Source organism: Tyto alba, unplaced genomic scaffold (genome assembly GCF_018691265.1).
Source record: "Tyto alba isolate M040663 unplaced genomic scaffold, T.alba_DEE_v4.0 Super-Scaffold_28, whole genome shotgun sequence".
NCBI lineage: Eukaryota > Metazoa > Chordata > Aves > Strigiformes > Tytonidae > Tyto > Tyto alba.
In genome coordinates this window covers 10,786,605-10,799,262 of record NW_024881302.1, presented here as the reverse complement: position 1 = coordinate 10,799,262, position 12,658 = coordinate 10,786,605, and the positions used below count along the sequence as shown (strand labels likewise).

At 38.1% G+C, this 12,658-nt stretch overlaps 1 protein-coding gene across 3 annotated transcripts in view; it reads left to right on the top strand.

Moving 5' to 3' along the window:
* LOC104357799 (nodal modulator 1) overlaps positions 1-9,208 on the top strand; it is a 29,304-nt gene extending 20,096 nt beyond the window's left edge. Inside the window, exons 25-31 of one of the 3 annotated variants that reach the window (XM_032983675.2) lie at positions 372-513; positions 1,382-1,465; positions 2,945-3,055; positions 4,970-5,071; positions 5,299-5,418; positions 6,383-6,475; positions 7,386-9,208. In XM_032983675.2, the coding sequence (XP_032839566.2) occupies positions 372-513; positions 1,382-1,465; positions 2,945-3,055; positions 4,970-5,071; positions 5,299-5,418; positions 6,383-6,475; positions 7,386-7,517 (784 nt within the window). In that variant the 3' untranslated portion in view covers positions 7,518-9,208. Of the gene's footprint in view, positions 1-371; positions 514-922; positions 1,028-1,381; positions 1,466-2,944; positions 3,056-4,969; positions 5,072-5,298; positions 5,419-6,382; positions 6,476-7,385 lie in introns of those variants that run through there. The other 2 variants (XR_006165856.1, XR_006165855.1) reach the window with 2 other exon arrangements.
* The last annotated feature ends 3,450 nt before the right edge of the window (positions 9,209-12,658 follow it).

The following is a 12,658-nucleotide window of genomic DNA, read 5'->3' as shown; positions in this document are numbered from 1 at the left end:
AAAGCACTCTGTCAGTGGCACTGGAAGTGGCTCGTGCTATGTCCAGTGGGAGAGGAGAGGACTATTCTAGGGATGGTAGACCAATTCAGGTATCTGACTTGAAGATCCCTCCTTTCCTTGCCCTCAGGGATAAGTGCTGCAGTTCATGGAGGTCAGGGAACTTGGATTCCTTAAGTTGTGTTCTGAACTGCAGCTAATTCTAATGCTTTAAACAGTTTTACATATACATTATAAATTCCCTTTTTAATTTCCATGTTATGCCAAATATATTAAGTGAATTTTCCATCAGTTATAACAATAAAATGTCTTTAATGTATACATTAAAACAGCATCTGCACATTTGTAGCAATTGGTTCTCTTTATACCTCTAGCTGTTACGGCACAGTTTCTTCTTTAAATGGAGAGCCTGAGCAGGGAGTCTCAGTAGAAGCTGTGGGGCAGAAGGACTGTAGCATCTATGGAGAAGACACAATAACTGATGAAGAGGGCAAATTCAGGCTACGTGGCCTTCTGGTAAGGATTAGAATGCTCTTTGTAATTTACTTTTCTGTTACCGTGATAATGGAGCAGTAAAATGTGGTTTATTAATTAGCTGACAATTTCTGTTTTCCCACCATAGTTGCTAGCTCAGATTCCCTTGAGGCTCTGTTAGGAAACACTGTCATGTAGTAAACATTCATTCTAGTAAAGGGGGAAAAAACTTTTTAGTGTAAGTCTGTGGAACTTGCTGCCAGCATACTGTGATGGTCTCCCACAAACACCAAGCAGTTTGCATGACATGACACGAGCCCCTGGTCAGCGCACTCAGTGTGTCCAGCAGATTTTCAACAGTGTTCCCTGTTACAGCAGGGAGTTTTAGTTAAAAGAATTTGGGGAAGCATTTAGTTTTTCTTATGAAAATACTGTGACAGCATATTTTTAGCAGGACATTGGGTGCGTGTATGATGTTGTTTGAACAGCGTGTGTGTGAAGTAAGCTGTTCTGCAGGAACTGTGGAAGCTGAATATATGGGACCACTATGTATGGGGTAAGCAGTTTGCTGAAGTAGAAAGCAGTTATTTGATCAGGTTTTAATCCTGTTTAATGTATTTTCTTTCTAGCTAAAACACTTCACAGCAGATGATTTCTTTTAATGCTATAATGTAATAAACTAGTGAAAGTTCTGTGATAGTCCTTTTGTAATTGCTGGCAGTAAAGACCCCTAATAGTGTTATTGAGTTAATTTTTTTATTTGGGATAAGGGAAATGTTAACTGGGTAGAGTTAGATCTGTTTGGGTGGTATATCTTAAGTGGTGTGTTTAAAAAATTCTCTTACTGTTTTCTAAAATTAAAGTATGTATTATTCAGTGTTGGGGTTTATCATCTGAATGTTGCTTTTAGCCTGGTTGTGTGTATCATGTCCAACTCAAAGCTGAAGGCAATGATCACATCGAAAGAGCTTTGCCACAGCATCGGGCAATTGAGGTAATTTTTTCTTTTTTTGTAGAATCACTTAAATATGAAATGCATCTGTCTAGGCTTAATGTCTGTTCTGTCAGCAGCAACGTAGTTGAATGCGTTCTATTTAGACAAGTGGCTTTCAGCAAGTTAGCTCCCTAAATACAAGCCCCATATTGTCTGTCAGCATCATAGCTTAAAATTGAAGTAGGATAAAGCCCAAACAGAAAACAAGTGAAAAAGGTTCTTTCGCAGTCACAAAAACTATACATCAAGAAAGGAGAGCATAAATGTATAGAATACTTTTCAGCATTTCTTTATGATGTGGAACAAAGCAGTAGCAACTTGAGGATGTCATAAATTGTCATGTTAGCTTATCCTTGTGTTTAGCTATTGATTGATCAATTTTGTTATGCTGTATTTGGTCCAAATTCTGCAGTCTCAGGTGACATTGTCATTTGGACTAGCAAATCTTTATAAAATGTAATAATAACTTTGAATTGAAAACTGATGTAATTTTGTTAAATATTCCTCCGTCCTTACAGATTCAGATTTGCTACCTCACATTTATTTCTTGATATCCAGCAAAGGTTAATTAGCCTTTGTTAGTTGTCCAGAACTTTCAGAGGGAGATGGTCATTATTTGAGCTCAAACACCTACCTGGCCAGGGTGCCCTTCTTTGCAGCAAAACAGAAGGGCAGAAATCTTTCAAGTCCTTAGTGTTTTCTTTAAGGGTACTTGCTGGTTGTCAAGGGGAAGAGAATAGCGACCCAAATTCTAGAAAATCATATGAAAGTTATGTACTGCAAATGACAACTGTATGCAGTAGCTTCTGTTAATGTATCCTGGCTAGCTTGCCTTTTTCTTCAGGAGAGAGAAGTGTTTGAAAGACACCTGGAGGAAAAATGTACAGCCTCAGTGTCACCAGAGTGTTGATATGGCACCTAGCCTAACTGTAACCTGTCTGTTACTTCAGTTATTATTTGAGTAAATGTCTTTCCCTACTCTAATCAGAGTTCAGATTTAGAAACACAAAGGTTTCATGTGTTAAACAATTTTGAAGGATATAAAGTTACATATTTTGAAGTAGGTTATGTTATGATATGAGCACATTCTTCATTAATCATTTGTATAAGCATCCTAGCATAGTAATAGGCATCTCTCAGCACAGATACAAAACACTGAGACCAGCATTCAGGTATTAGGGAGTCCTGTGTATGTAACTCAGCCTCTTCCAAAATGATGTGTGCTTTTGATATTTCTTCCATTTTTAGTTTAACTTAATGCCATCGGCCTTGTACTGTTAATGCGCAAGTCTGTAATTGTGACCTGTGCAGTCTGGAGGAAAAATACTTGCAATTGGAAACCCTTCAAGCTTCTGTGTGGTTAGTGTAGAACAAAATTCACTTGTTGTTTAAAATTATGAGCAATATTTTTGTTGTGCTAAGTGTCCTCTGTTAACTGTTACTCTTTTGGTAAAAGCATGACTGTGTTTCATGTTGCAGGTTGGGAACAGTGACATCGATGATGTTAATATTATAGCATTCCGACAAATTAATCAATTTGATTTAAGTGGAAATGTAATTACATCTTCCGAATATCTCTCCACATTATGTGTAAGTTCAAGCCTTTCATCTTTGGGAAACCAATGGCAAATACACTTGACAATGTGTTTTTTTTGTTGTTTTTTTTTGTTTGTTTGTTTTTGGTTTTTTTTTTTCACCGTCACTGGATATTGTTCAGTAGCCAGAGCACACATTTAATTCAAATTATGACTAATACTTTAATGAAGGTGAATTTGAATTCCAGATAGAATTAAGATTGCAGTGTTCCAGACTGCTTTGCTTTAATGTTTCCATTTTTCACGGGCATATATTTAAAATACTTTCTCAGGTTGGCCTGTATATTTCTGGGTCTGCTTCCCTGATTAGGGATGCCCTGTCTGTAAGGAGGGCAAGACACCAAAAGTGAATTGAGTGCTCTGTATCAGAGAACTGCATTAATTCCTGAAATACCTGGAGTTTTTGACATGCATGTCTGCTCAGAGAAGGTACCATATGAATGCAACAATACCATAGGACACATGAATTTAGAAGTACAGTTATAAGACACAGTATGAGACAAATAGTAAAGCTGAAATTTTCAAAAATCAAAAGACTGCATTGTGATCTGAAAAAACTTACTAAACACCTGTGATGCTTTTGGCTTAGAGTGCAAATGCTGGAAATATCTGCAAATGGTGTTAGTGTGGCAGGAATTATAGTACCGTTTCTCAGGTTTAAAAGCTTCTTGAAATCTTACCGACAAATATAAATACATTGCCTGGACTTCTTTCAGACTAGTCTGTTATGCATCTCACCTGCCAAGATTGTATGTTACGCTGTTGTGTTTTTTGGGAGACATCCAAAGGATCCAACACTCAGAGCAGGTGTGAAGGGAAAATGTATTGCTTTACTGAAAAGTACCTGAGCAATCTTCCCAACTTTCTGGGGAAATTTAGATCCTTGCAGTTCAGCCTAAGCAAGTAGGAATTGATGTCAAAATTTGATTATAGGGAAGTTACCAAAGTCTGTACCTGTTTCATGTTAGTTTGGGTCTTGTGTTGTGTATAATGCATGGTGCTGTTGATGGACGCATATCATGACCCTTGCTTTCAAGGCAGAAATTTTTGTCTCTGAAGGATGTGCTAAGATTTGACACGGACACAAGTGAGTGGCTTTGTGACCTTAGTCTGGTCTCTTCTGGTTGCACGGGCTTGATGAAACAACTGGAAACATGCTGGTGAGCTGTGATTTGAGCTGCGAACACATTAGCACTACGCAGAATCAGTGAGAATTTAGTTGAGCTGTGTCTGCAAGGAGATCAGAGTCTTGGCAAATATCTGATCCAGAGGTTTACGAACAATGCTATAGATGCTAGAAGGCTGCTTCAGTGTGATCCACTCCTGTGTCCTCTGGAGGAGATTCAGTGGCTGATAAACCTTTGTATGTACAGGCAGTCTCATGTGCTGCTGCGCCTCCCAGCCTTATTTAACTATGATACAACCCTCTTTTAATTATGTTGGTTTCTGAGCAAACTGTATTTGCTGAGGACTTAGGCCTATTCTGTACCTTGAGGATGTCTAGCTTGTTAAATAAGTGTAGAGAAATTGAATAGAGCAAAATGAGCCTATCTGAGAAATAGAAACAACCTGCAGCTGCAAATTCTTGTGAAACTGCTGGGATTATTTAAAAGAATTACTCAGTTCTTGTTGATGCACAGCACAGACTACTTTTAATACACTTGATACGTTAAAATGTCAGATATCAGTTGTTCCTAATTTATTTCAAGTCCTGTAAAAAGACTGTTTCTATGACTTTCACATCCCAGATTAGAACAATTCCAGGTGTTCTTACTTGACAACTTTCTGTTTATAAAACACATGATGATTTTTGAAGTGCTTTTATCCCTTAAGATGTGAGATGGCTGAAATACCTATTGTGATGCAGGCTCAGAAATACCTGGTTTGTGCTTTCTTCTTTCCCTCGCAGGTGAAGCTCTACAAAAGTGAAAATCTTGACAACCCAATTCATACAGTCAACTTAGGCCTATCCCTATTTTTCCATTTCCCACCACTGCTCCGAGATGGAGAGGTAAGAATATTGCTGAATAATTTGCTTAAGTCACTTAAATTTATTTTTTATTTGTTAAGGACACTGAAGTGTTATTTCTGGTGTGCCCGCAGTACTGTATTCATGCTGGAGTGACCAGTGTCTCAGAAGAGTTGAAGCCCGTTAAACTGATTTTTGCCTTTAAATCTGATTTTGTCTCAGACTGCTGCTGATACTGTAGACTGAGTGTATTTTTTTTTTACCCACAGAATTATGTGGTGCTCCTGGATTCTACACTGTCTAAATCACAGTATGACTACACCCTGCCTCAAGTTTCATTCACTGCTATTGGGTATCATAAGCACATTACACTGATCTTCAGTCCCACTGTAAGTACAAAATACTTAAATGTTCAAGTGTTCACCTTGAGAGCGATGTCTGGTAGTGTATATATAGCCTGCGTGTATTTTGTGGTCTTGGCCGAACTTTCTATTAATGTAAAGAGCTTTATGAGCAGCACTAAAGTGACAATGAATTTGGGTTTGGCCACATTTAGGGCATTGAGCAGGGATGTAATAAGCTGGTATCTTACGGGAGGCAAGTCAGGAATTCAGGAAGGGATTGTAGCCATGACACTCACTGAAAGGTTGCAGTAACTGAGGTCTGAAGGAAAAAGATAGGAATGTTGTCAGAATTCCTTTAAAGACTTCTGTATATATGAGAAGTATCACCAGGCCAGAAAGGGAGCTTCAGTTACTGGAGCTGAGGTAAAGGATACAGCGGAGTGGTTTCAAGCTAGCATCAGGGGAAAATGTCTCCCTTGAGGGAGGGAAGTGTACTTCTGCACTTCTGAACAGTGCAGTCAATTTATTGAAGTGTACGTTCTGTAATACTTAAATGACCAATTTCTTCTCTGCATCACTGCATGTTCAGATGCCATCAAAACATGAGAGAAACATGAAACAGCAGCTATAAATGAAGGATTCAGAGGTGCCTAAAAGATTTTTGTGCTAGTATGGTTGCTGTAGTATTGGGATCATAGAGGCTCGGGCAGCATGTGATGGGTGAGTCAAAGGATACCAGGTTGACTGTAAAGTAGAGACTGACCATCAGTGAATTAGCTTTAAAAAACAGCAAACCCCAGGAAGAAGGTAACAGATTAATGAATCTGATCAAGGGGACTGCTGTGAAGTTGGTAGGTAAAATCTATCTTAGAGCAGCACTTAGAAGGAATTCATATGGGAAGGATTGGACGTGCCATGTGATCTTATTGCTGGTGTTGCTTAAAGCTGAGGGATTTCATGGTCAAAATGACTGTTAAAAAAAAAAATCCATGGTTCCCACTGTTTTCAGAGGAAGCTGCCTGAACAAGATATTGCCCAAGGATCTTACATTGCGTTACCACTGACACTGCTTCTGTTGTTGGCTGGTTACAACCACGATAAGGTAGGTCATGTTTTGGGTTTTTTACTTATCCCAATTATTATTGTCCTATCAATGAATACTTTGTACTGTGTTAAGTGAGGGCTTGTGGAGGTGGTTATCCAGACAGATGCAGTCAGCAGTCACCTTATGTGACACATTTTAAGAAAAGCCACAGTGTAGCCAAGTTTTTGGACAATTGCCTTCCTTTAAAAAAACTTACTGTGAAGGTGAGTTCCTGTGCCTGTTCTGAATTTTGTCTTCTCATTTGATGGCTCTGAGAAGAAAAACAATACAGCATCATTCAAATTCAGATAACAAGACTCAGTGATATTAGGAATGAAAATAATTATTTTATTGGCTTCAGGAACAATCAGACTGGAAAAAATCTTGCACGTCATTGGGTCTAGTCTCTTTAGCTTTACACCCTCCCTAGTGAAAAGCTCTCGAGGAATATAACTACCGGCTATATAACTTGCTCTGTTTTTGTTAACAAGCCATGCTCTTCTAGTCGTCTCTGATATGACTGGATTTCAGTTTTGCTGATAAAAGAAAATTGTCTGTGCAGTTTGATTTAGTCTCAAACATGGGTAAGGCAGCACAGAACATGGGATTCTCTAGGATTTTCTACAGTGTCAGTGAAAGTGCCACCACTGAAAATAGCAGCCGTTTTCTAGACTCAGGGCTCCAAACTGCCGTTTTTGGCTAGATGACTGAAGAAAAAAAGTTACTGACAATCATTTTAATTTTTGATTATCAGAAATTCCCAGAAGTTTGGATCGATTACTTCCCAAGATTTCCTGATATCTCTGTAGATGTGCCATTTACATAATAGATTATTTTTGTTTGGGGATGCGTGGGTCTAAAGAATGTTACCATTCAGACCTTACACACCATTGTAACCAAAAGCTGCTTTCCCTTTATTTTTGCCCAGCTTATTCCCTTATTGCTGCAGCTGACAACTCGACTGCAAGGAGTGCGGGCTCTTGGACAGACGGGTTCTGACACAGGTGGCTCAGAGGATGCAAAGAGACAAACGAAAAAACAGAAGACAAGACGGACGTGAGATGAAAGGATGATTGCTTGAAGTGGTGCTCCGTCAAACTGGAGCCTGAGGAAGCGAAGCCACTAAAACATGTTTTTGTTGAATTTGCGGACTTTACATTTTCGTTGTTGCTACATGAGCACTGTTTGTCACATGAGCTCCATTTTGGTTGTAAATTTTATATGAAGTCTATAGATTTCCTTGTTGTAAAGTAATGAAATTAATGCTTCTGTCGTGACTGTGAGTGCGTCTCACATACTTGAAGATGATTAATGTTTTGGTTTTTTTTTTTTTCTTTTCAGTGGAACAGATCATTCTGTCTTCATTAATGATTTGTAAAAGCAGTGGTAGTAGACTGCTTGACTTCACTTTCAGTCTCTATGTTTTGGGATCATTTTTCCTTACCTTTTGAAATACCCACTTTACAGAAGCAGCACACAGGGATTTTACTATAGCAGTGGTGCTTGAAACAAAGTTTTGGGGACATACATGAACGAGTAAGTCACATCTTTGGCACTTACAGTTCAGCAGCTTGATTGAGCCAGTCTGTCATCTGCACAGCTGTGATTTCAGTTCTTATCCAATGATTATGTTATCTTTGATTAAAATCAAGTTTTTGCCCTATGAAGACAAATGGTTAATGTCAGGCAAGTTCTGAACACTGCAAAAGTAGTGTTTAAATTTCAGTTTCATATGCAGTGTGATCTCTTTAGACCTCCAGTATTCCTGAAGTGGCTCCAGCTGGTTGTACTATTCTTTCCAAAACTGTACTGTGTTCTCGGTGACACCTATTCACTCGTGTGGCTGTCATGTCTCCTGCTCAGGTCATGTGCAACCTTTTTGCCAATTGATGATTGATTTCCACCCCCACACACACACTTTTACCTTTTTTTTTTTTTTTTTACTTTAAGAAACGTCAGCTTTTTGAAAATGTACAGTCCAACCTGTACAGTCCCAGTAATGTAGTCTGTAATAAATAACTGTTTCTTACAGGCTATCTTTTGACTCTTGTTTGAAGTAGACAGTTGGACATACACAGTTTAAATGTTAATGGGGCTTTTTATTGACAAATATCATAAAGGTTAATAGAGCTTTTGAAAGATACACATAAATGCCTACAAATATTGCAAAGATATTGGTACTGCCAGTAAGTGGCAATGTTTCTCTTTTACAGTACTTGAAGTAAAGTCCCTTTACATTTAAATATTTAAGCTTACAAAGCCGACCATTCTTAGAAACATGGATGGTAAAGGTTTGATGCTCTTTTTGTTGGTATTTTGCATTAGTTTGGGCTTAAATAATGAAAACTTAATTTGGTGATCATTCTAATCTCAGAGGGAAATTCTATCAAGATCGTAATAAAAATTAAGAATGTTGGAAAAGCATGTATATATAGAGTTTGAGATGAAGCTCTAAGAAACTATCATGCTCTCTACTTAATGACCTTGAATTTTATATTGCTGTGATGAAATATATGGAGAAAAAACAACATGTTGTAAGACTTGTAATAAATTGTACATTTTCAATACATCTTTATTTTAAACTGGTGAATGTTAAGAAAGGTATTGCTACTTTGGAGGAATGTATAAAGAAGAAATGCACGTGTCCATGTGCCTTGAGTGAGTACCAGATATTCTGACCTGTGGGACTTGCTGATGATTGACCTTAAACATTGGAAATGCTGTTAATAAAAATTAAAAAAAAAAAAAAAAGTGTTAATGCTTGCTGATTTAATTCTGGCATCTAAACTTAAGATTGCCCAGTGTCTTGTCTCAATTTTTTTTTTTTTTTTTTTGCCTTCTGCAGCATACTGGTGGCTTACTCGCTCTCAGCCCCATGTTTTGAGGTTTATTTGCTTTTGAAGTGTTTATTCCTAACAAAAACTAGCTTCCAGTTTCTCACTTGGCAGAGAAGTCATGGTGCGCTTTGAGAAGATGGGGGAAACTAACGTATGAGATAACTTTCTAAAGCAGAACTAAATGCCAAGAAATCAATATCTCCAATTATATTTAGAAACCCATAATCAGATACACAGACCCAAGCAGAAAAATCAGCCATGTGGTCTCTCAAATCCCCAGAGCCACATGCACAAAGTGAGGACAGACGGAGGGAACATGCTGGTCTGCAGGGGCGGGCTCCTGCCTCCCGCTGCTCCTGGGGTGGTGGCAGCTCCACCCTGGCGGTGTGATAGAGCCTGGAGCTCCAGAGGATCTCCATCACACGGCGTGGCTGTTTTACTGTGCTTTCCAGTGCAGAAATGGTGGATTTGGTTTAGGATTACCTTCAGTGCTCTTCTGAGTTGACTATTTAGTTATCATTTGCTCTGCATATCTAAGGTTTGCAGTTGATTTTGTGCTCTTAAAACCAAGAGTTCAGTACCAGTTGTACTGGCCTTTTCAGTATTGCCTATTGAAAATGTCAGTTAAAGCTGCCTATTGCATCTTTAATTTATGTTAATAAAATAAATGCAGAATGGGACTAATATTTAGATGTTGACTCCTACTAGAAAACTTTCAAGGCTCAGCGTTTACTGTTCTTTATTGCAGGCACAATAGTGAATGAACGATTCACTCGTTTGGTGAGCTAAATATGGGCAAATGGCTAAATTCTGTTGGAAATGAGAGTAAGGCCCTCCGGCTAATGATGGTATTGCATGTTACAGGATTTTTCTACCAAAAGCAATAATAAATATCACAAATATTTGCTTGGTTCATCAGTGATGCACAGAATTCTATTGTTCAAGAATGAAATGGATCATTAATACTGAATTTTGCAATTTCTTTATAGATGATTCAGCTTAGTTTCTAAAACATCGTCTTTATTACATGGCTGTTGGAATCCAAGAACAAGTACGTTTGATGCATAAGCAATAATGTTAAATAAAGATACAGCAATTCAAAAAACAAATGTGCTTAAAAGCAAGAAAACAAATGCTTAGAGAAATGAGAATTCTCAGCAAGGGTGGAGAAGCACAGGTTTCTTCATAGTTAGTAGTCTTTGTTGCCTTTATTTTTAAAATCCAAATTTCAATATTTGCTGAGTTGTACCATTTAGTGTAAGACACATAGCTGTGTGAATCCGATTCTTGGGGTTAAGTGTTCATTTGTTTTTCTTAATTAAGAACATGTAGGGGGAAAAATGCTATGTAGTGTGAGACTGGGTTTGTAGACCTCTTTGGGGCCAAACAGAGGGTGAAGTGTCCAACATGCCAGCCAGCTCACTGTTTCCATTTCTACAGAGGATGGGATTTCAGGAGGAAATCTCTAAAGTGAATGTCACTGCTTTATGTGCTGATGTACTGACTGAGGCTCCTCACCTTCTACCAGGTTACTTTTTACACAGCAGAACAACTAAGATCCTTGCCAACTTCTCTAATCCACCAAAGAAGGAAAGAAAAAAAATTCAGTCAAGGCTGACAGCAAACATGCCATCCTCTGATATGGTGGTTCAATACTATGGTGTTATCCTTAGATATTTTACTTTCTATCACCAAATATGTCTGTACTGTGAAAATAAGGCAATGCTGTGGGCCTTCAGCATTACCCATCTGAGACCACAACTTGATTCCTGCTGCTGTTCTTCCTTGTAGGAATTCTGTTCTTCAGATATTGCAAGTGCAACTGTAGAATTAGCAATTTTAATTCTCAGCCCTGTGCTGAGGAAACATGGACTAAGCACTGAGGCTTCTGAAGGTAAGATGGCTTTGAAAATCCTAGTGGACATCTAAGTAACTGACTTGTCCAAAAAAGCTGAGGCTGAATTGAACCCTGAAGTGATTGGTGTCTAATTTTGCTCCTATTCAGTATTCCTTGATTTGTATGGTATCTGTATTTCTATGTTTTCGAGTCTGAAAGTAATTTAAATTGGGCTTCTTGCAAAGGCAGGTGTAATGAGTGGTGTAGAAAAGGCCTGAATGGTTGTAAATTGCCTGAGCTGAGCACAACAGCATTGGCTCAGATCACACCCAGTGATGGGTTCACATTACATGCGGTAAGACGTGTTTTTCTTGCAAATAGATTGGTGGCTTTAGAAAATCTCTGAAAGTCTCTGAAAATTCAGTAAATCTATTTGGTGCATTATTGACTAATGCCAGAACTCTGTAATTTTTTTTTTTTACATTTAAAAGAACACCAGTTAGTTTAGTCTCTGTCATTCAGTCATTTCTTTAAACCTGGGACAGGCTCATACATCCTTGTACAAATGAAGAGCAGCTCAACACTAATTAGCATTCCCTGACTCTTCATGGATTATTATTAGCGAATGCAACTTTTCCCCTTAAATGTTTTACAGAGCTTTTGTGAGCTTTTTACATCAGCTAGCTTGTCCTTTCAAATTTCTATTATACCTTTTGTAATTGCTTTCTGTCTATATTTGATGTGTTGTTGCTTTACTCCAGTAACTTCCATTATCACTTTTAACTGTTTGCTATTACTGGGATCAACATGATTGCATTATTTACACTGTTTGCTCTAAATATAATTTTTTCTTGTTCTCCCTCCTCCTCTCCCACCATCTTTCTGGGAATATCAGAGCTTAGCAACATGTTACTGTCTAAAGTCTTACTTGTTAACTTCATAGCCTAAGACCATGATTACCTTAAGCCCAATGATATATTATCATAAAGCACTAAATACCTACCAGACCATTACTGAATTTATCATAGCTAAGAGTGCAATAAACAGTGAAAGATAAACCTGGTTTTTACTGCCTGTGGAAGTCAGCAGGTTGATTCTTCCTTTAATTCTCATCTTTGTCAATGCTAGAATAATTAAATTCTCATCATAAAGACTCTAGTTGCTTCACAGGTCTCTCATCATGCTGAGTCTAACTACACCTTTTTTTTTTTTTTTATCTTTAAAGCATAGTGTTGGGATAAACCATCAACAAATTCCCGTTCCAAGCCTTCCTACTCTCAAGCACAAAAAAACCCCTAATAGGGTCTTAAGTAAAACACATGAAAAGGAACTATTTTCTTTCTATGGTCTCTAGCATTTGCTGCATTAAAGTGTTTTCTACTAATGCAGTCATTAGGAAACACGTTAATTTCCTCCAACCTGTACCCAGGGCTTGTTCTTCCAGAAGGAAGAGACAGGATGCTGCCCAGGCCCTCCTCCCCCTTTTCCTCAGTATATGTGGTGTGTGACAGACATGGATGATTTCTC